Genomic DNA, 26,002 nt, shown 5'->3' with positions numbered 1-26,002 from the left:
TTTTTTTTTTTTTTTTCAGCTGCTATTCAAAATAGAGCATCATCCTTTCCGTAATACCTCTCTCATCTGCCACGTACCTTCAAATTGGCATTTTTAAATCAAAGGTTTTCTCCCCATCCTTTTCACCTTTTCCTGCCTCTGTAAGCTTGCAGGCACCTGCTAGAAATCCATCCTTGTGCTAGAAATGCATCTTTTTTGGCAGAAAGTGAAAAAGGTACCATTTTAAATCAAAAAGAGATCAGATGCTATAGGTGGATATTAACCCCTTGCTAATTTTTTAGCAATCTAAGATTACTGCTAGCAAAGCAGTGTTACGTGGAGAGTTAACATAACTAGTGGTACATCGAGATMTTTTGAATGGGAAAAAACCCAAGTTTTTTTATTTTATATGGACACTTCCAATAAAGAGGAGGATTTTTTTTAAATAAGCCTAGGAAAGAATAGCTGAGTCAAAGGATGATATTATTAGAGATTCAGCATCTTAAACTGGGGGTTTTCCAGTTAGCATCTGAAATTATTAGAATGGTTCAGGAAGAAGAAMATCATATTTGACTGTTCAGGGGTTTGACAGTTTTGATGTCTTCGTTTGCCCTCCTACAATAAAAATCATCTTTAATAGGGCAAGTGTTCAGAGCCTTTGGGCACTTTTTGCACTATCATTTAGGAAAAGGAAAGAAGAAAAGATAGCATTTAGCATTTTCTTCCTTCAAAGGGATATGGGAACTGTTTTATGGTTTTGTTTGTTTATTGGGATTTTTTTATTTTTGTTTTTATTTCTTTATTATTCCTATTGTGAGGCCCAGATTAGAAAAAAATCATTTAGAGCTTCATCCCTTGGTGTGGCCCTTTATATGGCAATAATCACTGAGTTGTAAAATATTTAGTGTATTGGTGGTGACAGCAGTGTTGTGCCTTGGCTGGTATCAGGTATGACACATGGGGTGAAAATGATTCTTCCAATCAAATTTCCCAAGCTGCGTGTGCAACACAGATTTCTTTACAATGTAGGGCATCTGTACTGTTCATTCCAGAGACCTCTTGGATTGATACATTTTTTTCCTCTGTTGAGTTGTATAAATAACCACAAGAGTGGAAGGTGCCTTTATGGTGCAAGAGGAGGGGCCTTGTGTCACTTCAGCTCGTGTGGCTTTGTGTTGAGCTTGGMCTTTGAGCAGAATGATGTGTGTCTGGAATTACCCTGGCCACAGAACACCTTGGGTRGGAGAGCACATTATCAAGAAATAATTATTAAATCAGTAAACTCAAAGTCATTGGATTGAATTGGGATAACTGAAGTAGAATTGGGAAAACTAAGCTGAAAGAAAACTATTCAGTAAAACTTTTGAGTCTCAACTGCATGTGAAGATATCAAGCAGTTCTATGTCGTCATACTAGTATTTTCATAATAATATTTTTCTTATATGATGTTTTATGGCATCTCTTATAAGAGACATTTTATGTCAGAGCAATTTCTGATGTCATGCTTAAAACCATGACTAAAATTAAATCTCGTGCCAGGTGTCAGAAATCTTAGATAAAAAATGGAGAATATCTTTGGAAAAATCAGGTGCAGTTTTAACATTAGGCTTAGCTTTGAAATTTACTGTTCTTGTTAAGCTGCAGCCAATCTTTAAGGAAGGAGGTGACTAGGAGGAAGTTCTTGCAACACCTACTGTGGGAGGCCAGCAGGCAATGGCACCTCAAAGATCAAAAGAGTTAGAGGTGCAAGTTCTTATTGTTAGTGGCCAAATGGAAAATTACTTATTGGCCTGTAAAAYTGCTGTAACTGTTTTTAGGGTTTTTGTTTGAGAGTTGCATCGGTGGAAAGGCTCAAGCACAGAGATCTGATAAGAATATTGGTATTCATTTTAAAACCAGTCATGTGACCTGTTTGCGAGCTTCCTCATTCTTTTAGTTTGAAAGAACACTTATACATGCAAGTTCTTAGTGTTTGATGACTCAGTAGGAAGTGAAAGACTCGGTAWAAACCACAGTGAAATGGAGAAGAAACTATATATGGTAAAAATTCTTACATACATGGTCTTGCACACAGGCAAGCTAAGTAGATGTTCTTAAAACATTTGGAATGTATAGCAAATGTGTGCAAAACCAAATAATGATGGAGTCCTTGCAGAAGTGGGTAAATTAATGAAGTGCTCATGTTACTGTTGGAAACATGAGCATTGTACTGAAATTGTGCGATAATTGTTGTGAGGGGTGTGCACAGCAAGAGGTGGAAGAGAAACAAATGCACTGTACTTGAACCAGAGGGTTTCAAATTGAGAATGGCAGGAACAGAGAGCATTTAATGTTGGGCTGAGAAAAGAGAAGCTGTTCCATAACATTTACTTGAAGATTTTGGAGGATTTCCTATACAGGACAGGAGGGTGAAATAYCTYATGTTTCTTGTACCCCTTCAAAAAATTCAAAACTGTCCAAAATCTGTTATTATGCACATCTGTGTTTCTTAGGTGCATTTACCTGTTGGTAGTTTTACCAAGTCTGGTTCTTCAGCTGTAATAGCCAATGTTAAGTCATCACAAACCTACTGAACCAGCTGAATATTCAGGATTATGTCAGGGAGAATATTACAGTGGGGATGCTCCTATTGATGGGGAGCTGACAAACAAGGTTCACTTGTTCTTATCTTCACCAAWTTTTTATGTAGACTGGAGGGGGAAATTTTAAATTTAAGGAGAGTTAAAACTGTCATTTCTGTCTATGGCTGAGTCTATCAAATTTTGTAGAATKTTATTTCTAAGGCTCTCTGTTCTGGCCAGAAAGAGGTGGGAAACAGACTGTGAATGTCTGAGTTTAATCTCACTCATTGTAGTTCGCATCAATTAAATCTGGTTTTGGTTCAGTTTTAGGCTGGTTGGAGAAATGACTATTTGTTTTTAAAATCTAGGATTTGTTAATTGCCAACATAGYTGATTTCCCAGGAAGATGTGTCAAGGTCTTAATGAAAAAGAGGCTGGCAGTTACTATTCATATCAAATAATAAGAATTTTTGTGGTTTTGTAGGTCAGCAGTTTTTAGGTCAGTATAGTTGTGTGTGATTTTGAGAGGCATTTTAAAGGTTGGCCAAGAGGCAGTGATACTTGTGTAGCAGTTGTTTTGGTTGCATACATTTGAGTTGCTACATAAATAGTGGGGGTTTAGCAGGGTTGAAAAGTTTGAGTAGTGGAGTTTCTTGGAGATGTTCCAGGAGTTTGAGTTGTAAAGATTTGTTTAGATATTATTTGTCCTTTTACTTCTGTTGACCAGCATGGCTGGTGGTGTCTAGTAGGGAGGTTGCCTCATGCTGGGAGACAGAAAAGGAAGAAAAATCTGTAAACAAATATATGGGTGTAAAGATGTGTGGAGGTGCTTGTGGTTGTGCTTAGAACAATTTAGGAAACCCTGAGCTGGAGGGTGGGATTGCATGGGCTGTTTCCTAGACCTTGGTTCTTACAAAACCTTCTTGACCAGGATCTGCACAATGAGTTTTATTACAAGCATTCTGTAAGCAGCAACAAAAATTGTGTGATTGCACTTAATGCAGTAATTTGCTAAACCAGACAGGGAGCTTTTCTTTTTTTTTTTTTTTTTTTTACACTTGGCTCTCAGCTAAAGGGAAAGGACTTGTCCCAGCTGAGGATTAGAGCCAGAATCCTTTTTTTTTTTTTTTTTTTTTTTTTTTTTTAATATGGGCCTCTAACGATTGTTTGGACTCAGCCCTTCAAGCTATCACTATGTTTTCTAAAATTTAAAATTTCTGTTGAAGTCTTCTGGTGTATTCAGCTATGTGATCCGGAAGTGCTCGTGGCTGCTCTTGGCGTGCTCATAGCAGCACTGCATTCTTGAAGGCACAGATAAGATCTATATAACTCTTAGGTAGCTCTGKCCTTAGTATAACCAAAAGAATTGGGAAATACTTAGCTTTTTAAAGTAYTCTGGGTTTGAAGTAGAATGAGTGAAATGAGTTGTGTACACAGTATCATTATTCAGGTATTCTAAACAGCTCTGCCTTTTGAGAGCAAGCACTGAATGAGTGAAAGAARCTAGGGTCACAAAAAAGCAAAATAAAAATCCTTTCTCCCCTCTATTACCCTAGCTTTAATYAGAATAWCTCTTGGCTCTTTCTRTAACTGGCTCTCTGAATTTCTTTCCACAACAGGTGCCCTTTTTTACTGCAGTRARGTGAATAATTACAAGCAAYAGCCCAAGTGACTTTTCATGTTACCGTTARTGTAATGACAATTCCTCTCAGCTGCAATTAGCTGTACTCTTTGCTGGGATAATTGTTCCAGTGGCAGTCTTCAGACCTTGCTTCAAAAAACTCAGTGACTGTTTGGAAAATTCTAGCAGATGGTTTTAATGCAACCTGCAGTGGATAATGATATTTTGGGATAGGATTGTCTGTTTTCGGGGCTCCCAACACCCAGCTGGTCCAAGCCCTGAGCAAGTTGGTCGGAATTCAGCACCCAAGGTTGGGTGAGACAGCTCCTAAGGTTCCCTCCAACCCAAGGGATCCCATGGTGCTGGGTTACCACTGCTGCACCTCAATGGTGGGRTAATTTTGCAGATGAAAATGTTTTTGTTCTGGTGTATTAATATGGTCCAGTGTGCAAATTGTGCATCAGAATAAAAGAGGAGTCTTCTCTGTATGAGCTGCAGGCAGAACATCAGAGTAGGATATATAAATGTCAGAGGAGGATAACTGAAAAACATTACTTGGTGATCCCCATGAGCTAAAATTGTAACTTCTTGCTGCTACATTTAAAGTTCACATTTTACAACTGAGCTTCCTCTAGTGACTATACACTTTTTTTCTGTTGAGTAAATTGTCATTGTTTTCTTAGTATATATACTATCTTGGAACCCAGKGATATAAAGCTTCCTTTTGTGTATATTTGGGTAAAAAACACTCTTTCAGAGCATCCTGTTTGGTGTGAACTGCCATCATCTGAGGTTTTGGTTGTACTGCTGGTTTTAGAAGTGCTTACTGCAAAATTTATCCATAAAGGAAACCCTGAAAATTATGAAACTTTGAGAAATCCATCTGGATTKCTAGTTCACATTTGAGCACTTTTTATAAGAGCATAAAACTTGAATTCACYAGGTCCTGGAATTTTTTTCTGGTGTATAATTCATTATGCTACTGTGTGATCTGATTGGAGAGGTCATTTAATAAKGTTTCATTGAGTACTCATTATAGGGTGATCCATTACAAAATTACAGATTTCAAGTTGCTAGAGGCATTTTTTATGGAGTGGCAGGAAATCCAGGTTCAGACAACTGGACTTTTTTCCACCTTGCAATGTACTTACTCATTTTAATGCTGTTTCTCAAAAATCTGAYAGTCTTGATTCAGAAGACATTCTGGAAAATACTTTCATTCTGTTTTAAAGATCTGTGCATCTTTAAATGTGTAAGGTTGATTTGAAATTACAAATCACATTCGTTTCCAGTGGGACATATGCTCTTTGTAAAAAATTTGGACTTTTAATTTTTTACCCCATACCAGCTTTCTATTGATAAACAAAAGTAATGCATGTTCTAATAAAATTATTTCTTCCTTTTCAGTTTGTGAAATGTGGCTATGCAGGCTCAAATTTTCCAGAGCACATTTTTCCAGCTTTGGTTGGAAGACCCATTATAAGATCAACTGCTAAAGTAGGAAACATTGAAATCAAGGTAAATTTTTTTATTATTATTTCTTTCTGACAGATAAAAATATTTAGGGCAGCTTTTGACTTATGAAATGTTTGGAAATGTKTTTTCTTTAACTCCCTTTTATGCTGTTTCAGTATCTCTTGATTCATTTCTGTATTGGATTTTAGCTTGTCACAAACTACAAAGTTATGAAGAGGGTATCTAAAGCACTGGARGCCTTCAGATAGTACACCTGAGGAGGCAGCAGGTAGGGCTCGAGTGGTTCTGGGCAAAAAGGGGCTTCAAATGCCAATATGCAAATGATGGCAGGATTAGAAGGCAGAAATCAGACAGAAGTGACTGTCACCAAGCCRTACTGTGGGTTTTTGAGACAMTGCTGAAGAACTGCWGGAGCTTCCAGGKTTTTTTRTACGGTTTGCTTTCTACTCAGAGTTGATTATCTGTGATCTTGTATGAGATGTTTAACCTTGGTTGTGTTTGCGTTTCATTGTTTCTATGGTTTTTGTTTTCCTTTTGCTGTTGATGAATGTAGGTACTCCACACCAGTTAGAGATGGAGAGGCTCTGTTCAGGCTKCTTTGGGGRGAAAACCAATTCATTTTCTGAAGTCCAGGGAGCTATAATTTTTCACTTATTTTATAATTACAGAGTAACACTTCAAATGTTACTAGTTGCTCCTGCAATACAGGCTGCAGTAAATGTCTTGGCCCTGYTGTGGTCACATCCTCCCTTCTTGCTTCTAGCCACACAATTCTCACCTTGTGCTGGTCATGCTGCTTGTGCAGGCATGTTGTGAGCTGCTTCAGTGAGCTGATCCAGCTGAAAAAGTGGGATTTCTTGGTCAGATAAAGTTTTGACTGCCTTACTAGACCATTGTGCAAACTCCAGTTGGAGAGTGAGGGAGAAGCAATGCAGAACTGTGAAAGTCCCCATTTAGGCCAGTGAAGGTTAACAAGGACCACACATAGAGAGGCTTTCGATTTTGCTTTCCTTATTGCTTCTGAGCAGCAGTTTAGGAAGAGGAAAAGAAATCAGTCTAGTCTTGTTCCTTATTTTCAGAAGCCTGTAGTCAACAAGGAGAACTTGAGTTGTCGGATTTCTRCTTCTGCCTGTGAAATGGTTGTAGATTCAGCAGAAGGCCATACAAGGAAGTCAGAAGGCTGAGAGACACTAGAGCTTCTCAAAATGTGATTGTAGGTTTTTTGGTCTTGTTACTCTTTCAATAATGCTTTACSTTGTGACAGCTGGACAATTTGGTTGAGAGGATAGAGATCTTTCCCTTTCACAGTAGAGCAGATTTTTTTTGTAAGGAGAGAGAAAATGTATTCCTTTCTCTAGACTTGACGAGGGYTATTTCTCTGAGTGTCTACTTGAACTTAATGTGAGGAGTCTTCTTTAAGGAGGTCCTGGTAAAGTTTTTTTCAAGTTAAGCAGTGATTTATGACTCTGAAAACCCCCCAAAGTTTTCTTGCGTGAAATCTCACCGYTGAAGTCATGTTTTCTTTCCAGCTGATTCAATACAACCTGTCCTGCCAGTTTTGGTATCCTCTGACTATCTGGTAATTTATTATTGTAAGATAACAGTGTTACATTGAAAAGATAGGAGGTAGAAGTGGGTAATTGCTATGAGATCAGCAAAAGRACCTGTAAACTATAATTTTGCATGCATTGCTGGTCTGATTGAACATGGGTCATGTGGATATATTTCAGATTATAAACTGTGTCTAGATTACTTCTAGAAATTTTATAGCATCTGTCTATAACAACTTGTCACCCTTTCTTAAGGAAGCAGTGTATCAGAAGAAATCCCTGCCACAGATACTTTGGGTATCCCAGTAGGATAATACAGTAGAAAGTCTTGTTAAGTGTGAGTGCTGTTTTTCTTTGTGAGAATCTTGCAGATTTCCTAAAAATAAACATATTTTAGTGGATGAGTTTTATGCCAAAATTTAATTCTAGGCATTCGCTGTGAGTTCTTATGGGATAAGTTTAAAACTGAGTAAAGGAAGCTGACAAGAAGATTATCAGTTTAACTTTTCAAAACTATTCAGGAAAGCTGCCACTCCTGTGAAATTCAGAAACTCAGTGAAAAGAGCCTGGAAGCTGATCAAAACAGCAGTTATCATCCATTGAGTTACCAATTTCAAATTGCTTTGGCCATATTTTCTTTATGGATTCTCATTTCAGCTAGCAGCAGGCATATAGCTTTTTCTCCTTCTCAGGATTTTAGTTGTTACTGGGATTATTTTGCTTAAAATTGCTACCTTGAGACTCTAAAACCAGAAGCATAGGTGCTACTCTTAGCTTTTACTGACTTAACTAGTCTTTGCAGCAGATTTGGAAGGTATTAGTAAGTCAGTATTGACAARTAGTTTTAGCTCTTGSACATATTAAGGGAATTTTTAAAACAAAATTTAAATTTAACAATTGTCAGAGCTAGTTATAGTCAGTTGTCCTGTGCAGAGTCTTGTCTAGTTCAGGTAAATCCCTTGCCCAGGGTAAAACTCCACTGTTACAGAATATTTATACACAGAATACTATTTATGAAAGATAGGCAGATACACTCAGATACACTCAGATACAAACACAGATCTTGTTTGCAGCTTAGGATGCCTAAACATGATTTGCCCCTTTAGCAATAACTTMCTTTAAAGAGACAATTTAATCTGATGTCCTGATAATGTTAGTTTGGCCCTAACTAAWCTAACTCAGATCATTTCCTGCTGTACATGCATCTCTTTTCAGCCTAATTCTACTGTGTACTTAAAATAATTTGAGAATTTCATTTAGGCCTTTTCTGACTTTCTTGCTTCTACCTTTTCTTCACCTTTCTTGACCTGTTGAAGTAGAATAACAAAATGATGGTAAGTGAGGTGCCCCTGTGCTTTTTGTTTACCATTTTTGCTTGATGAGACCTAGTAGCTGTTATGTTATTTTTTAAATGCTCTTCATTGTTTTGTCTTGTCTTACATTTTACATTTGAATACACACTTACTTTGGACATTGTTCATTGCTTTGGTTTACTGGCAACTAATTAATGAGAATATTTTATGTWTTGCTTTTAAATGCTACATAACCTGTAGTTGTGCAAGATGCAAGAATAACACTGAAAGATCAACATGAACTCAGCATCTTTAACAGTAGAAATTGCTCTATTATTACAAACCAAGAATTTGAAGAAACATTTAGATTTCAGTTAGACAGATGCTACTGAGTACTGAAGTGGTGGAARCATTGGATGCCACGATACTGATTGCTTTCTGCAAGTTTGATTTTTGTTGTCCTTCTTCCTCTTTGATTGCCAAGTGTACGTGTTTGTTAGTGTGCTAGTGCTGATGTTCTCAAGARAGAACAATTGTTCTGCCCTTTAGCTTTGTTTTAAAAGGATGTGAAAGTTCTGTGCAACTTTCACTTTGCACCTTTGAAGAGTGGCTTTTCCTGGGCTGTGTTCTGTTGRGCAGCATAGAGCCTCAAAGAGCAGTGCACAAAAAAGGCTTCTAATTCTTCTAACTGGTGGAGTTTGTGTCGTCTTGAATTCTCATGAGTAATGTGGCTGCATGGTGGAGTTTTCATACTATGGTTTCACTAGAGTGCTTTTGATTTAAAGTGTTGGAGTCTTGACTTTTGTCTTCTGTACAGTCGAGAGCTGAAGCGTGATCTRCTGTGCAAAAGAAAACAAATCAAAACACTTTGTCAGGGAGAGGGGGTGCAAGAGGAATGGTTTCACTTAAACTATTTTCAATTAACTTCCTTTTTATGTAGTCAACAGTAACTACTTAGGTTACTTCTAAAGCAGGCATTATAAACCGGATAACAGATTATTTTTTTTTGTGCATCCTTTTTTCCCTGGCACTGAATAGTAGGTTGAGTAACCCTCATTTCCAACTGCCACAGCAACTGCAAACTGTGGTGGCATATGTTTGGATGAAGCAGCTGGCTTTTTTTTTTTTTTCCCCTATTAATATTACTATGGACACTAACAGTGCCTAGAAATATGTTCTTACAGCCTAAGTACAAGTGAGTCAGTTCAGGCTTCTTTAGAAAAGTACGGGATATAATAGGGAGCAAAGATAAGATGTTACTGTGCATACTTCCTGTGGGAAATACGTGGGAAAGGAGAAGATGTGATGCTGCTAATTTGAATGTGTGATGTTTGCATAACTAACATTAATAAACAGATTGCTTAATCAGTGTGAAATGACTATACAAATTGCATTAGTTGGTTGTGTTTGTGCAAGAATGCATTACTGGGTTTCTGGCAAGGAACTGACGAGGTTATATATATTTTATATTTAGATGTGTCTCTTTACACCCTATTGACACAGGCAATATGTAAACCATTGTTTCTTTTAATGTCTGGTGTGRAACTTATAATCTCTTATTTGCTTTTGCTCCTGTTTGGTATGCTTATTCACCACTCATTATTCCTTTTTTGGTATTGTGCACAGAAATTTGCAACATGCATGGAAAAATACTCTGCCAATCCCACCTACTACCCTTATGTGCTGTTTTGCATCTCGGCTCTTAGAAAATAGTATTTGATAAAATAATTTTGGAGGTGTCAATGGAGAAACATCTGTACTTTCAGAGGTCTTTGTAGTCTATAGCTCTACCAGGGTTTATTGATTTCATTAAGGTTAATTGAAAAAATYGAATTAATAATGTTTATTTTGGAAAAGCTTTGGGATGGGTAACAGCCAAATTTAAATATTACATGAAATATATTCTGCTTCTCTCCTGAGTACCTGCAAATGATTCAAAAATGTGGGCATTGTGTAGGAACACATCTGGACACAAGCTGAAGCAGTTCACTGTCATTCTTGAGGAGTTTGGTGTTTAGAAAACTATGTAAGCACTGACATGTTTTTGTATTAAAATTTTACAGGATCTCATGGTTGGTGATGAAGCCAGTGAATTACGATCAATGCTGGAAGTGAATTATCCRATGGAGAACGGCATAGTTCGAAACTGGGATGATATGAAGCACCTTTGGGATTACACGTTTGGACCAGAAAAACTTAAYATTGACACAAAAAATTGTAAAATACTACTCACAGAACCTCCCATGAATCCAACTAAAAATAGGGAGAAGATTGTGGAGGTATGTCTRTCTAGTAGAAACTGATATACAGTCATTGGAGCATTGCTAAGAGACTTTTTGTTCCAGCAACACRCAGTGGCTGTCTGAAGCAAAGCAGTTCTGTTCTCTAACCAAAACTTGTTCTTAGCCATAGGCATGAATGCTACTGTGCTTAAATTCAAACCAGCTGATCTCATTCACMMGCTGTAAGCAGGCTTCTTGTCTCACATCRGAGCATTGGAAATACATGTCTGTCTTCATATACCGAGGATATGTTGATTATGAGCTATTGGATGAGTGTTAATTACTTTAAATTACTTGGACTTGTATGAGCCAGTAATGCAGAGGAGATTGGAGCTGGATGATGCTTACCAGATGGAGCAGTGTTGTTGGAGGTAGTTGAGACAAAGGTGTGATGGCAACCAGTGCACTAATCTTTAATTACTGCTAGGGATTATCAATGAAAGCCTTCTAAGAAGGAAAGTCTGGTTCTTGCATTCTCAATCTCAAAGTGCTGCCCTGGGTGATCTAAGMTCCAGCTAAACCTTGTGTTTGATGTAGGTTGTCAGATGCATATTGTTTAGCTCCTGTACTGTGTGAGAAAGACTCGGTTTTGAAGAGCAGTAATGTTTGATGAGAACAAAATGTTTTGTTTTCTGTTTTGTTGGGGTATTTTCTCATAAACATCGTAGGTATTTTCAGTTAATTTAAGTTTGATTATCAAAGCTTTTGTGTACATATATATATACATATATATTCCCCCAAATTGTTGCTTAGTCTATTAAGAATTTACATTTTTCATCACCTGCTGATCTTTCCTTTGAAATCCTTTTGATATCACAGCTACAGCAGTGCTTTTGGCAATGTGGCAATGAATATGCTTGTGCTAGTCCTTTTTCAGTGACCTGGGAGCAAATAAAGTCTAGCAAATTTGGAAAAGCTTAAGTGAGAACAACCAAACTGTGCAATCTAATTTCAACATTTTTTTTTTTTTTTTAGCAATTGTGGACATTTATTACCTAAGTAATATCGTGTATTGTATATCAGCCAGCTGTGGTGTGGTATGCAGAGCAGATTATTCTGAGTTRCCTCCACGTGGCAGGAATGGCTCTATTTCCTGTCCAGGCTTCTTTCCTTTTCAGTTGTCAGCAGTAGTGTTCTTGTTTCTGTTTGCCTGATAAATACAAAAAGATGGATTTTAGTTATTCTGGTGCCAAGTAATTTTGTACCAAAAATTCAAGAGTCTAGCATGCCCTCTGAATTCYGATAGAATATTTGTATTGCTCCATTTGCTTCTTTAACACCACCCCAGAGACTGTAGATATTTAATCTTGATGCAGATGATTAATGAGAATTCGAATCCATTTTTGTAAATATAAATTTGACACAGAAGCTCRTTTTTTCTATTAATATTTTAATGGAACACAGTGTTATGAGAACTTGCAATATTTAGTTGAACTGCATCGTATTTATATTCCTTCCATTTTTGACATGACCTCCTMCTTTCCAGGGAGGCAAGGCCAGTATGAGGCAGAGGACTGAATGAAGATACTTCCTAAAGCCTGCAGTAAATCTAATAATGTCTCTGCATTTTGTGATACAGTGCAGTAGCTTTTTAGAAAAAAAGCTTAGTCATCTGGACCATATAAAGATGATAGATAATTATACATGCTGTCCTTCATTCTGTTTCCAGTAATTTTCTTTCTCACCTCATTGCTATCAGACCCWGCTGCATAGTAAGGCAGCAAGTGTTCACATGTCAGCTCTATTGTAATATATATATTTTAAAAGTGCTTTTCCTTTCATAGCACGTACAAGACCCTGGGTGCTTTTCAGCTGAATGGAGTGTTTGCTGTTTGTCTCTATCTGTTGCACTGTCAYTGTGTAACACCCTCAGAAGCAGCCAGACTGTAGTGGCAAATCAAGAAGCTGTAGAGACACTCGAGCACAGTCACTTCATCTAATCCAGCCTAGGATTCTTCATGTATTTCCCCCATTTTTAATTCTTCCTTTCTGTGCTCAATTAGAACATCATTTTGTAGGTAATCCAAAATCTGCTGTCATGTGGAGAAGAATCTCTTCAGGGAAACATCAGTATTTGCATCTTTAAATTTGTTAACATATATGTCCTGTGTCAAGGCATCTTTTATGTCAAGTATATCATGAAAGAAAAAAATGACAACACCCCCAGAGGTTATATTAGGGTATTGTGGAGGCCCTTAGGATTTGGTACACGTGAAGAGCAGTAACTAATGCCATTTGAATATTGATTTTGCTGTATGAAGGTGATAATTTTGATTTTTCTTACATTATTTTTCATTCAGTAAGCATGCAGGTTGTTTGAAAATATCCATTGGWATAGTGTTGGGTTTACACAATGACTACTCAAAGGGGATCTATTTTGAGTTGCTGCCCTTTCAGCTGTTCCCTTTCTGTTCCTTTTCACACTGTTCTAACGKAGGAGGTTCTTTAAATAGTTCAGAATTCTAAAATTGTCAGACATCAGCTTTTTTCTTCAAAAATATTTAGATATATTTTACTTGAGCAGTGGGAGTACTTAGGATTCAGTTTCTAATCCTAGAAGTTGCAGAAGGGTTCAGAAGGCTGCAGAGTAGCAAAAGTAAAAATTCTGATGTGTTGGAATAATCAGAGTTCATCCATTTCTCTTGGTAAAGCTTTTTGAGGRGAAAACTGCTGTACAGCATGATTTGTTTACTTGGCCTTTTCTTGTGTGTTTAGAAAGAAGACAAGATCCTATAAACTCTACATCCTTTAATCTTGGCCTGCTTCTTAACTGAAAGTAGTTCAGTGATTAGGGAAACCTAGAGTACAAGACAACCACACACTTTTCATGTTTCAGTATGAATTCTGTAAACCTGCAGTTTTCTCTCTGAAGTGGATTTTGCACTAATTTTATAAGTTTGTTGTTGATTGCCCTTTAAAGAAGGGAAGGTGATCCAGATGGAGAGAACAACCTGTGACATTGGGCTTATTCGAGACTGAGATATGCATGATATTGGTATTTACTTGGCATGGTCTGCAGTTGTATAAAGTGTATATGGCTTAATATGAAGAATGAAAAATGCCTGAACTTTGCTTTGAAGCATTGTTAACAAACATTTTATTCCCAAGCCACACTTCAGTAATGAAGTGCTTGGCTGGTCTACAAGTACTGCCTCCCACTCATTAAGCACTTTGGAAAAGTGAAAATTTGTGTAAAGCTGCAGAAATTGGTGTGTGGGCTCCTTGTAAGTATTTGCTTTTGTTGTTAAACAGATGTGGAATATTTCATCTGGCTTGTCTGGTGTGAACAGGTGAGATACAGAACTGAACATGCTCCTCACTGTCCTAAAGCACATAGATTTCTTATGTTTGAGTAGAATCTATGTGATGAAATTTCTTGGGAAGTGTTTTTGATTAGTAAAAATACAAAATTSTAGAATTACAATTTTCAAACACTGATGAAATTTCTTTGAGGTATTTGGCCTGTTTTGGAAGCTAATTTTTGCCTTTATCTTTCAGGTTATGTTTGAGACATACCAGTTTTCTGGAGTGTATGTAGCCATCCAGGCTGTTCTTACTCTGTATGCTCAAGGTAGGCAAAAATAAATACTCTTTATAAAAATAAAATTTTTAGAAACTTTAGAAAAATAAAATCTCTTTAGTTTAGAAATACGTTGTTGAGCCAAAGTACTGATATGGTATTACTGAATCTTGGGCTAAATTCTATGCTGTTCTCTAAGGAAACTCAGCTCTGACTGACAGGTTTGGTTTTGTCTTTTTTTTTTAGCAACTATTGATAGGTACCACTGTTGGTATTATTTTCATGGATAAATGCAAAAACCTGGTTTCTGAAAACTTACTGTTTCAGGGTGTAATTGTTTTGCCATTGACATAAAGTCTTRATGGCTTGCTCCAGATTTTCTGAAAAAGGAAGAATTTCTTACCATGAGTAAGAGAACATTTCAAGAAGGTGATCATGTCACTTTTGCACTATTTTCATGAGGAAAAAATAAAGTTGAGTCTTTTGCTGTAGATAAACTAGATTGAAATGGTCCTCATCCTGAGTGGAAAATGATGGATTGACTGAATTCGATTGAAATTCTATCAACTGCAATTCATTTAGGATTTTAAGAAGTTACTCAAGCACATCAGTTCTAGTACCATGACTCCTTGTTTGTGACTTGGTGTATTTAGGTGTCACATAACAGGACATAAATATCCATGTGCATTAACACATCACTGCAGTGTYTATGACCAAGAGCAAAAGCACTGAGGTACTGGAAAGGTGGTGCTGCCATGCAAGTCATTAAAACTACTTGAACAAAAACCACTTTTGCGAACCTAAATATTAATTTTATTTGCTGCAATCTGTGCTATTACATTTTTTTCCCCCTTGGTTTTTCTTTGGTTTGATTACTTATAAATATTTAATTGATGACATCTACAGTCTTAAATTCTGCTGTAATTGTACACGTACCTTACTGAATAGTTCTCAATTACTTTGTAAATAACAGAATGTGAGACAACTTAGAGCAGTCTGCAGTGTTTTTACACACCATCATCTAAAACAAAGCTGAAGACTTTCTAAGATGTAAAAATCAAGGGACATGTAAATCAAACATTTGCATTTGAAAATTTTTTTTAAAAGCCCTTTAAAACACTCTACTCATTTATGTTACTTTAAAGATTAAAGCAGTGGCTGAAGTTACAGAGGGATGTGCCTCATTGCAGTGCACCACACTTCTAAGATCTCCCCTTAAAATGTTTTCTTGCTTTACGTAGCTTGTGAGAAACTATAAAACTGTTTTCTGATCAACTTTTACTATTGATTTTTGCCTCTAGTATAGAAATTTCTCTTCCTACATACGTATTAATGRTATCTGTGTTGTATACCTTAGAATTTAATAGTTTGTGGTAAACTTTTTTCAGGAGAGTTGATTATTTTAGTCTGTGAAAGTGGATCTGATTCGGCTTAAAGTTACTTCTATGAGGAAGTATTATGCATAGTCCAAATATTGTCTACTTTATGGAAGTATTTGGTTTTTTAATACCAGTCAAAATSAACAAGTCCTAAGTATTTTACAAGGTAAACTTGAATATCTAGGTTTCTTCATATTTGAGAAATTAATATACGGATGCACAATTGAATCTGTGGAGGAGTGCCCCAATAAGCATTTAATAAGCATAGGTACTCTATTTAATTAGAGTGCAATTTAAGATATCAAAACACCAGCTAAAATTGTGAGCAGTAGAGTTCTAAGCATCTAGGTAAAAATAGAATACTTAATAAAGCATTTGTTACTATGAAAACCTAAAGTTTAAAATCTATTGATGAGTGAGGGAGGAGAGGTTGTGTCAGATTACAATGAAAAATCCTATTTTAAACTCACTCTATTTATGAAAGTGCTACTAAAGTTGTACTTTCCCTGTTCTTTTAGGTTTGCTGACTGGTGTTGTTGTGGATTCTGGGGATGGTGTCACTCACATTTGCCCAGTTTATGAAGGGTTCTCTCTCCCTCACCTCACGAGACGGTTAGATATCGCTGGGAGGGATATCACTAGGTACCTCATTAAGGTAAGCTGAGAAGAGGCTTTAAGGATGAGATATCTCTGCTATGTTTGTTCAAGTCAAAATCCCTTGATAGTAAGAAACCACTATATGTTTTCCCTTTATTGTATGTAAATGACATAAAGAACTCCTGTATTCTTTGCATTACATCAGTCTATTCTTACTGTATTTCCTCATCTAAATCACGTGTGATGATACTGATGTTATTCAGAGACAACACATTTTCTTAGTGGCAGTCTTGTAGGAAGGGAATTTATTCCATATTTGGGAAGGAAAAACTCAAAAGTTGGCTTTCTCAATACCTAGAGTGAAAGCTGAATTGTATTCTCTCAGTTCTAGTCATCAGTTTTCATAAAGACTTTCTTACAGTGTGGAAAATAGTGTTGTGATTCTTCCTTGATTATTAAATAAGATATTTGATAGACAATTTATTTGTTTGGGTGTTTTAAATATACACAACATTCTAGATTGACAAATCTTACRGTTAAACTGGAATACAGGAGTGTTCTGAAGTTAAATTCTAAAGATAAGAATTATTTTTGGGTTTTTTTCATTTGTCTTTGTGCTGGTTATGCTGAAAGTTGTAATGATGAAGGAAATTTCCCATTTGGAGTAATGCTTCTGCTTTTCTGCTGATAATGGGTACACTGGGACGGATTTGTCTTAACACCCAAATTTGCAGCTGAAAAAGGGACATGAACAAAGACATGTGTTTAAATGTACCCCTCCACTGAGAGATCTGGATTGCTCCTCTCATTTTCTGCTAACCTGCTGTGCTCCCTGCAGCTCCTCTTGCTTCGAGGTTAYGCTTTCAACCATTCTGCTGATTTTGAGACGGTTCGCATGATCAAGGAGAAGCTGTGTTATGTGGGGTACAACATTGAACAGGAGCAGAAGCTGGCACTAGAGACCACAGTTCTAGTTGAATCCTACACGGTAAGTGTCTCGAGACAGCTTTTTTTTTTTTTTTTKTCCTAAACTTCCTAGGTTTAAATTCAGGTAGCATTCAGCATTGATTCCTGATTAATTTTTCTTGGCAGTAGCTCCCCTTCCAGCCTGTAGAATCAGATTAATTGGTTCTGGGAAAATCTCCTACAGGTGTTTTTCCTTTTAGATTTTCTGTAAGACTTGGTACTCATTTTTATCATTGTAGATAWTTGAAATATGAGTGCTATAGTACAGGAATTTGTAGAGAAAGTGGACTTACTCTAACATATGAAATTATTTCAGCTTCATCCATGCTTCAGTGAGACGTGAGACTGATATTTGGTGTCAGGAAAGGTAAACTTGCTCTTAGTGGAAACTTTGTGATCACAGTTGGAAGAATTTGCAGAAAAGCATTATTCTTTCTGTAAGATAATTTTTAAAATTTGTTAGGAGTTGGTATTGGCAAGGAAATGTTTGGGTAAGTCAGTATGGATGTGTCTGGTGCCTGATGTCTCAAAGTGAATTGCAGAGTGATTAAAGAATTTGTATATTCTTTCAGTACTACTGAACGACTTCTTGCAGTGCTGACAATTATCAACAATTTCCTGTRTTAAAACATTTGGGAGCAATGTAGGTCATTTCCTCTTGGGTTTTTTTTAGTATCCAAGTGGCTAAAAGTAGTCTTTTCAATGGTGGTGTTTCTTCCCCAGCTCCCGGATGGCAGGATTATCAAAGTTGGTGGGGAACGGTTTGAGGCACCGGAGGCTCTCTTCCAGCCTCACTTAATCAATGTTGAAGGGGTTGGTGTGGCTGAATTGCTGTTCAACACCATCCAGGCAGCTGACATTGATACCAGGTARGAGCAGAATGTTTAAAATCCTCAGTCTGGGTGCAGGGGTGATGCAAGAACTGTGTTCAAAGTATCAACTTTTGCTTTAGACACTGATGTGTGCTCCTGGGGGAGGGTGTGTGCTGYGAGTGGGGCTCAAACTGAGCTCTTKAAGCTTAACAARTTGTCTGGAAACTTATTTCGRTAAGAATGAGCAAAGATAAAATCTTGAAAGCACAGGATTTTTTTTATTTCTGCTTTTTGGGAAGCATRAGCAAGTCTGCTGAACTTGTGCAGTCTGTCTTTGTGTAGTGACTGTTTTTAGATTTGTATTTACTCTCCTGTCTGTAGAGGTACACAGTAAACTATACAACCCTACAAAGAGTATGTTTTTTTGGTCAGGTCTGAATTCTACAAGCACATTGTGCTGTCTGGAGGCTCCACCATGTACCCCGGGCTGCCTTCACGACTGGAGCGGGAATTGAAACAGCTCTACCTGGAACGAGTTCTGAAAGGAGATGTGGAGAAACTCTCGGTGGGTATCGAGTGGCCGCTGCATCCAGGGGCGCAGAGACTTCCCCTGAATCCCCACTAGAGGGAACCAAGCGGTCAGAAATGACAGAGGCTGCGGTTCTGTCACTCCGTGCAGCTCACAAAATCGCTGCCTCTCGTCCTGCGTTTGGTTTGAATGTAAAATAGGCTGATAAATGCCACAACACAAATTGTAATGTTGGTTAAACAAAGCTAAGGAATTTCTGTGCCTTAATGTTGTCATTGAGCAAATTTTTTTTCTTTTAATCTGTGAAAGTTTTGGTTCATACTACAAGTGAAGTAGTCAAAAGTGAAAGGCTGGAGTTCTTACACAGTTTCAGGGGGAGTAAGTTTTCCTTTTTCCTTAGGTTATTGTGATAAACAGGCAACAGCCACACGTTACAGAGGTAACTGTGTTGTAGTGAGAATTCCTTTGAGTGGAGTTTCTAATGCTGAACTTCCCTGGTTCTAAATACAGTGTTCTCTGAAGATCTTCTGTGGCAATACAGAATGACTCAATTGTACAGAATGTTTTACATCTGAGACAGTATTTCACTCATTTTTGCTCTTGAAGTTAGAGCTTTAGCACTGAAGAACTTAAAGGAATATTAATTAGTTAAGCTGTCTAGATTGTGTAAATTGGTATAATTCTAAAATACTCACGATTTGATGATCTGGTAACTTCTGATAATTTSAGCCTTCAAAGATTAGGAATTATTTCACTCTTTACAGTGTTCCTGGGGTGCAAAAATTTGGTCTTTAATTTTCTGTCAGTATTCTGACTCTTAGGTTTTTGTCAATATACTGAAAGTACAATTTTTGGTCGAGTGTCAATAGCTGTATCTAATTTCCAGTGCAAGGTCATTATTTTACTTTGGTTGCACAAGCTGGAAGCTCGCACAGAGCACCCTGTGCTAACATTTCACTTTTGTAGTTGCATTTTTCCCACTAGACAGTTTCCACTTCATTGTTCTGGTGGAAAGCCCAATTTTATTTTGCAAGGCTTTGTTTTAAGAATCCCAGTAACAGTTTCTTTCTTTTYTTTTTCTCAGAAATTTAAGATCCGAATCGAAGATCCCCCTCGTCGGAAGCACATGGTGTTTCTGGGGGGTGCAGTTCTAGCAGACATCATGAAAGACAAAGACAACTTCTGGATGACCCGACAAGAATACCAAGAAAAGGGAGTGCGTGTGCTGGAGAAGCTTGGTGTGACTGTTCGATAAATCCCAAAGCTTGTTCCCATCACATGTCTAAAGCTTTTTTCTTTCATTGCCAATCTCTGAACTCACTCAGCTACATGCTATGGAAGGGCCTGTCTGTGGCCTTTTGACCCAAACGTCAGGTTTTGTTCTGGTTTCTTGGGGTAGCTTTTGTTAAATGTTTCTTAATGTGGCTAAATTTGACTATTAAATTTGACCACTTCCCTGCAAACAAAACGGAGCAAGAGCAGCCTGTCTACTTCATTGTTCCCTCCCAGTAGGCAATTGGGTAATTCTGGTAGGCTTTTTCTTCTGGGTTTATTGCTGTAGTCCTGCTAGCTTTTGTCTCTAGTTCACAAGGGGTTGTGTGCCTTTTTTAGCATAAGAAAACCTTTAAACAAGAGTTTTTGCTATTGGATCATTGTGGTGGTTATCTTTGCATCTTTATGCCTCTCTCTCTACGTTAAGTTTGGGATCTTTTTCTTTCCTGCAATTAGGAATTTTGATTAAACATTGTTAAAAACTAGTTGAAGTAGCTGGAATGGCTTTAACACACTGTTTTGATGTAAYGTGGTTTCATATGCACTGCTGCCTAAACTGGCTTCTGAGGTGGTTCATCCTTAAAGGTGGTGGTGGGGCCTTCAGACTGTATTTCTCTAAGTGGGAATGTGCAGTTGCCACGAATGGAGAAACACCTGAAGTTCTGGCAAATGTACATTTGTGGCCTTAGGTGTCTTTTCTGGAGAGAGGAGACAGGTTTGAGCTGTGTTGCTTTTTTTGTTAAGGGACAGCTGGGGGGGTCAGCCTGACCAAAAATGCCTCTTTTTATAACTAAATTTTGGTACYGTGTTGTCTCAGCATAGGAAGCAAGAATGTTAAATTACCTATTCTGTAATTGTTGAAGGAACTTATATATGCTGAGACAGGAGCCTCTAAACTTATTGAGATTTAATACTTTCAGAAATGCTTGTGAAAACTGTAACTACAGRTATTAAAAGCCCCAGAACTAAGTTTTAAAAAGTCTGATGTTTTAAGTGCTTGTATGTACATCAGAAGCACTTCCATTAAACTTTACAAGTATATTAACCTAGTGCCAAGTAGTTACTGCAAATGAATATTTCAATGACCAGTGTTTATTGCAGCAAGCAGATATTTATAAACAACCAGTGGCAGTAGGTTATAAAGAATGACTTATATTTGTTCCAGTTAAGAATAACATTGGAATATGAGATGTTGTTGGTTGGTAAATAGCCACAATTCATTTTATCCAGTCTTGATTTTTGATACTTCACATGGGATGGGGAAGGAAGTGAAAACCAGTGATTAAAATGCTGTTTCCAGAAAGTACATTAAAGCTGAGTTGTTCTAAAAAATAGAAGTTGTCACTAGTAATTATCAGCCACCTTCTCTGAGTGTAGTTGCCTGCATTTTTTTTCCTACTAGCAGACTGGTAACTATCTTTGCAATAAAATCTGCCTTACATTAAGCATAGCAAAAMCTGCTTGCATACAAATGCTAGCTAGACTTAGTTCTACTTTGCTCTCCATTGAAATATTATATTACTTCTTACTGGTTTTCGAAGCCTACCATAACATTTAAGCACGAGGAAGTCAAGATCTGCTTTTGACTTCCAAACCTTGGAATGTACGAGAGATGCTTTCATATACTCACCATTTGTCTACATCTTTACATTAATAATTGACCCCAAGAACATGGAAATATTAAACTCCCTTGGATTCTTAAAATGTGCTTCCTTTCTAAATTGAGCAGACAGCTTCCTTTGGCTGAGCGAGCCAAAGGGGCAGAACCCATGTCTGCATTTCTTTAATAACAAGACAGTCACTATAGTATTGCTAGTAATGACCATTTAATTATAGGTGGGTGGGGTTTTTTGCAGCTATATTTACTCTTAACTTGAACAATATGAATTTACAGGCATGCCGGTCATGCCTCAGTGCATGCACTTAAGCAGTTACTAGATTTTTGGGGACATGAATGTAAGGGGTACTCTGAATTCCTGTAGTCTTCTAAACATTTAATACACAAGACTTAAAAATGCTGTGGGCTTGCTTTAGAGCTATGATTTCTCATGTGACTGTCTCTGGGCTTTTCAGACAGTGTTGGGAATCATGGAAATAAACCAAAGAATGACTTAAAAACTTTTTTTAAATGACAATCTGTCAYGTGGTTTTTCAAATCTAGACCTTGACCCTGCAACCCCTTTTCTAAACCATCTTCTCCCCTGTCCACTGGCTTCAGTGAGGTATGTGCATGTTTGAGTAAAGGTTTTGGAATTTGGCCCTTTCACTAGAGAACTTCACAGCACCATGAGTAATAAATGTCAGTTGATTGTGCAGAATCTTGGGTTTCCATGGAAACCATGTATATATTAAAAAAAGCAACTAGCATTTTAAATTAACTGTGATCATGGATTCAGAGGAACACATTCGTAATGCAGATACTGAATGGGGTGTTCCAGTTGTGCTCAGTGTGGTTTTCCATGTATGTGTTTGCACACACAAGAGTGTTGTGTGTGTCCTCTCAGCTGACAGCTTCAATACTGCTATGAAAGCAATCTGGTTTTAAAGTTTTTTTGAAGACCAAATAACTTGAATTGTATTTGCAAAATGCTTCAGCTCCTATAAAATTAGAATAGAAGATGCCGCATCAGTTGTAAGTTTTTTGGGAACATCCTATTTTTAATGTTAAGCTGCTTCAAACCCTCCCCTCCCCCAGTGTTCTAGGATGTTAACCAATGTAACACAGATGGCTTTTTATACAGTTCTGAATAATGTTAACACACAACACTGGTTGAGACCATGAATGGAAATAAACATCTATTTAAGTTGACAGGTCTTTTCAATACAAAAATAAAATCAGATTTTTTTCAAAGTAGATTATGTTTGCTTTGTTTCCTTTGGGAAATCACAGTTCTGTCAGTTTTTCTCTAACTTAACTTCCATCACAAAACTATCATGAGCTGSTTTTGCTGAGGAAATCTGACATGACAAAATAACACATTCTCTATTGCTTGCTGTCATACTCTATTCTTTAGAATACTCCCTTCATCCTGGTTTCATTCAAAACAAAATAAAATCCTTGGACAGGAATCTTTTTCTTGTTCAACCTCCTTGCTGCAAAATGGAAGAGCCCTCAACTTTTATTGACCTCAGCATCCTTTGCYAAGCTCAGAAGTCACATAATGATGCCTTGCTTAGGAAAAGCCTCCTTGGCATTGTGACTTCATGTGCTATTTCACCTGCATCCCTTATTTCAGTTGATAGAAAAAGTGTATGTGAGGTTGACCTGTAGCATTTGCTGGGACTTATATGGTTTAGTGACTGGTCCAGCACTCGTGATGCATTTGTGTGGCTTTTGACATGAGCTCAACCAGCCTCTTCCCCCAGCTCATTGCACATGCTGTGCTGGAGGAATGTTCCTCAGGCATCTTGTTCCTGGTGGGATAACAGCTTTGGATTTCTTAGAGGGAGCCACAGTGTGCAGTTTAGCTCTGGATGCATCTGCCTTGGTGGCTGGGTCAAACACTTGTCATCTTAGGGACAGATGCAGATAGACGGGATTTTAATAGGAAAAAAAAAATAGAGCCACCCTTAACCCCAAGTCTGTGTTCCATCACTGTGCATTCTTGGGGAAAAAATAAATACATCTGGCTATACCTCTGCACGGTATTAATTCGTGGTGCCCACTCCTCTCCTTTGACTTGTTTTGCCTGACATGGCTTTTGTGTGGAAAAGACTAAATCCAGCTCAGTGGACATTTGCTAGTCAACTTTTTCAATAGTGAATTCCTCCCTGTGGGCACTTCAGCTATTTTCCACAAACAAGTGTCATTAGCTGTTTCAATACTGTGGAAGATTTAGTTTTGAGGGGTTTTTGGGGTGTTGTTTGGGGGGYTTTTGTTTGGGTTTTTTTGTTCTGGGGTGGGGTTTTTTGTTTGTTTTGGTTTTTCATTTTTTAATCCAAGTATATCTGTTTCTATGTTCTATCTATGGGGAGAATGGTACTAGAAAAAGATTATTTGGACTTTTCCAGCAAGTGTTCAAGCTAAAATTTTGCTTTATTTTGGCCCTGTTATGTCATGCTTGTTCCTTCCTAATGGGTTGGCTTGGCATTATAGGCCTCAAGAAAAAGAACTTCCATTCAGAACAGGCTGCTAATATTGCTTCTTTCCTTCACTGCATTACAACATTAAAATAGCTCTTTAATAACATCTTCCATGTAGTTTGCTTACYTTTCTGTAACCTGTTGCTGCAGCCCATTGTCCCAAATAACAACTGCACAAAACAAGATTTTTGTGCTCATCTGCTTATTGCCCAAACAACTGGAGAAGAGCTTCTTGTGCCTCATGCAGAATTCTGTTGTGGTACTGCTGGAAAAAGGAGAAGTTCAGGGAGGAGAGGCAGTGTGGGGCTTTGTTTCTCAATTAGTTTGTTTGGGTTTCTTTTTAATTTTTTTCCCTTTGAAAGCAATTCCTTAACATTGAAGATTAGGGAAACAGTTTCTATTCTGGGTCATGAATAAAGCATAAAGAGTTTCAGCAGAGACTTGGGATGATACAAAGGGCCATCTTCCAGCCACAGAACTCATGTTCCTTCACATACCTTTAAAAAAAACTATTATTAAAAAAAAAAAATCTCCCTTCCCCAAAGCCTAGGAGTAGTAATTAAATTGTAGCTGCAGGAATAATGACAGATATGGGACCCTTGCCTACACCTTTTCATCTCCGCACCCATCTCCCATCTGTTTTTTGTTTGCCCTAAAGCTTAAGTGGTTTCAAGATCCTCCCCTTGCACGCATGTTCTCTCCATGTGCCCATTTAAAATCTCTCCAGGTACTTTAACGAATTAATTAATTGCCAGTTGTTGACCTCAATGCAAGTAGATCCTGTAAGTCCTGACTCACATCAGGCACTTTTCTTAGCACAGCAGCACTTCTGGAGGCTGCTCCAAATTGAAACTTTTGTGTTGGCCAGTAACGTTCTGTTCTAAACCACTCTGTGTAACCCTGATTTTGGCTTTCCYTGCCAAAGCAGGAAAAGCAAGGGTGGCATTAAGGACATGAAAGGCGGTATTTCGGGAAGCGCCCAACCGCATAATCTCCTTGSAATATTTTAGGGTTTTCCTGCTGTAGTGGGTATTGGCACAAATCATGTGGGACAAGTCYAGTAAGAGCAGGTGGGATTTATGCTAGCACCTGTATTAACTGGTAGATTTGTCCCCTCTAAAGTCTTCTTGTAAAAGAGGTATTAGGGCTTCTCATAGCATTACTGGGTAATAACCTGGAACGTGAGCTTTTGAAACGTGGTCACTGCTGGAATCCACGCAGTGCCGTGTGAGAACAAAATGCGGTAATGGTAATTGCTCATTATCTAATTATATAAGAACTTACAGCCCCAGAGGGTGAAAACTAATTAAATGGTTCTCCACTCTTAAAATGGCAACAAAGAAATGAGGAAAATTCATTCTTTTGGCTCTTGTTCCGTTCCTGTCAGCAAAGTCACGTGTTCCTTGAGAAGTGAATGACACCGTCCAGGATGGACAGTCCTCTCCGTCCTGCTGCAGGGACTGAGGCAGGAAGCTTGCTTTTTCAAGAATAGTGTGCTTAGTCAAAAGTACCTCAACTTTAGAGCTACAACTCAAAATGAAGGAGGATTCACTGACCCAGGTTATCCAGGGAGGTAGCTGATGCTGGCCTTTAGACCAGTACAGGTCAACTTTTACCTCTGCTTGTGCAGAATTTTAAAGATGWGATATCTGGAGGACTTGGTCTCTTGGTGTGGATGCAGTGTGCTGGGGGCAGGCCTTGGTTTTATCCCATGTTGAGGCATGCTGTTTCCACCTAGGAAAAGTAGCTGCCTGTCAAAAAAAAAAGGGTGACATTTTTCTGTGATTCAAGACCGTGCAGCTTTTGCTCCTGCAGTAGTAGACCTTGTAAAAACCCTTATCCTGCCAAATCCAACAATGATTAGCACCTTAGGCCCTAATTTAACTTCCCAAAAAGTACCAGCCAGCCCCTACCTCATCTTGAGCCATATGCCTTCCTTTGGAGTTCTTATTCCTGCCTCTCAGCATTCATATGTGACTGCTGCCCTGGTAAAACACCAAGCCCCTCACTACTCAAAACAGAATTCCCTCTTCCCCCCAAAAAAGGGATGTGCCAGCCTTTCCAGAGGCTGACCTGCTRTTCT

General features: G+C 37.9%; 1 protein-coding gene across 1 annotated transcript; it reads left to right on the top strand.

Annotated features, from left to right (window-relative positions):
* Positions 1 to 5,532: 5,532 nt before the first annotated feature.
* On the top strand, positions 5,533 to 22,690 carry ACTR2 (actin related protein 2). Its single transcript, XM_057387389.1, has 8 exons — positions 5,533 to 5,679; positions 10,543 to 10,758; positions 14,260 to 14,332; positions 16,179 to 16,315; positions 17,096 to 17,245; positions 17,947 to 18,092; positions 18,468 to 18,600; positions 19,649 to 22,690. The coding sequence occupies exons 1-8, from the start codon at positions 5,533 to 5,535 to the stop codon at positions 19,817 to 19,819; spliced, it is 1,173 nt and encodes a 390-aa protein (XP_057243372.1). The 3' UTR covers positions 19,820 to 22,690.
* Positions 22,691 to 26,002: the final 3,312 nt, after the last annotated feature.

The sequence above is a fragment of the Malurus melanocephalus genome, unplaced genomic scaffold, assembly GCF_030028575.1.
Source record: "Malurus melanocephalus ecotype Western Australia unplaced genomic scaffold, MMel_1.1 scaffold_1200, whole genome shotgun sequence".
Classification (NCBI taxonomy): domain Eukaryota; kingdom Metazoa; phylum Chordata; class Aves; order Passeriformes; family Maluridae; genus Malurus; species Malurus melanocephalus.
The sequence above is the reverse complement of the archived record's forward strand: the minus strand, read 5'-3'. Positions and strand labels throughout refer to the sequence as shown.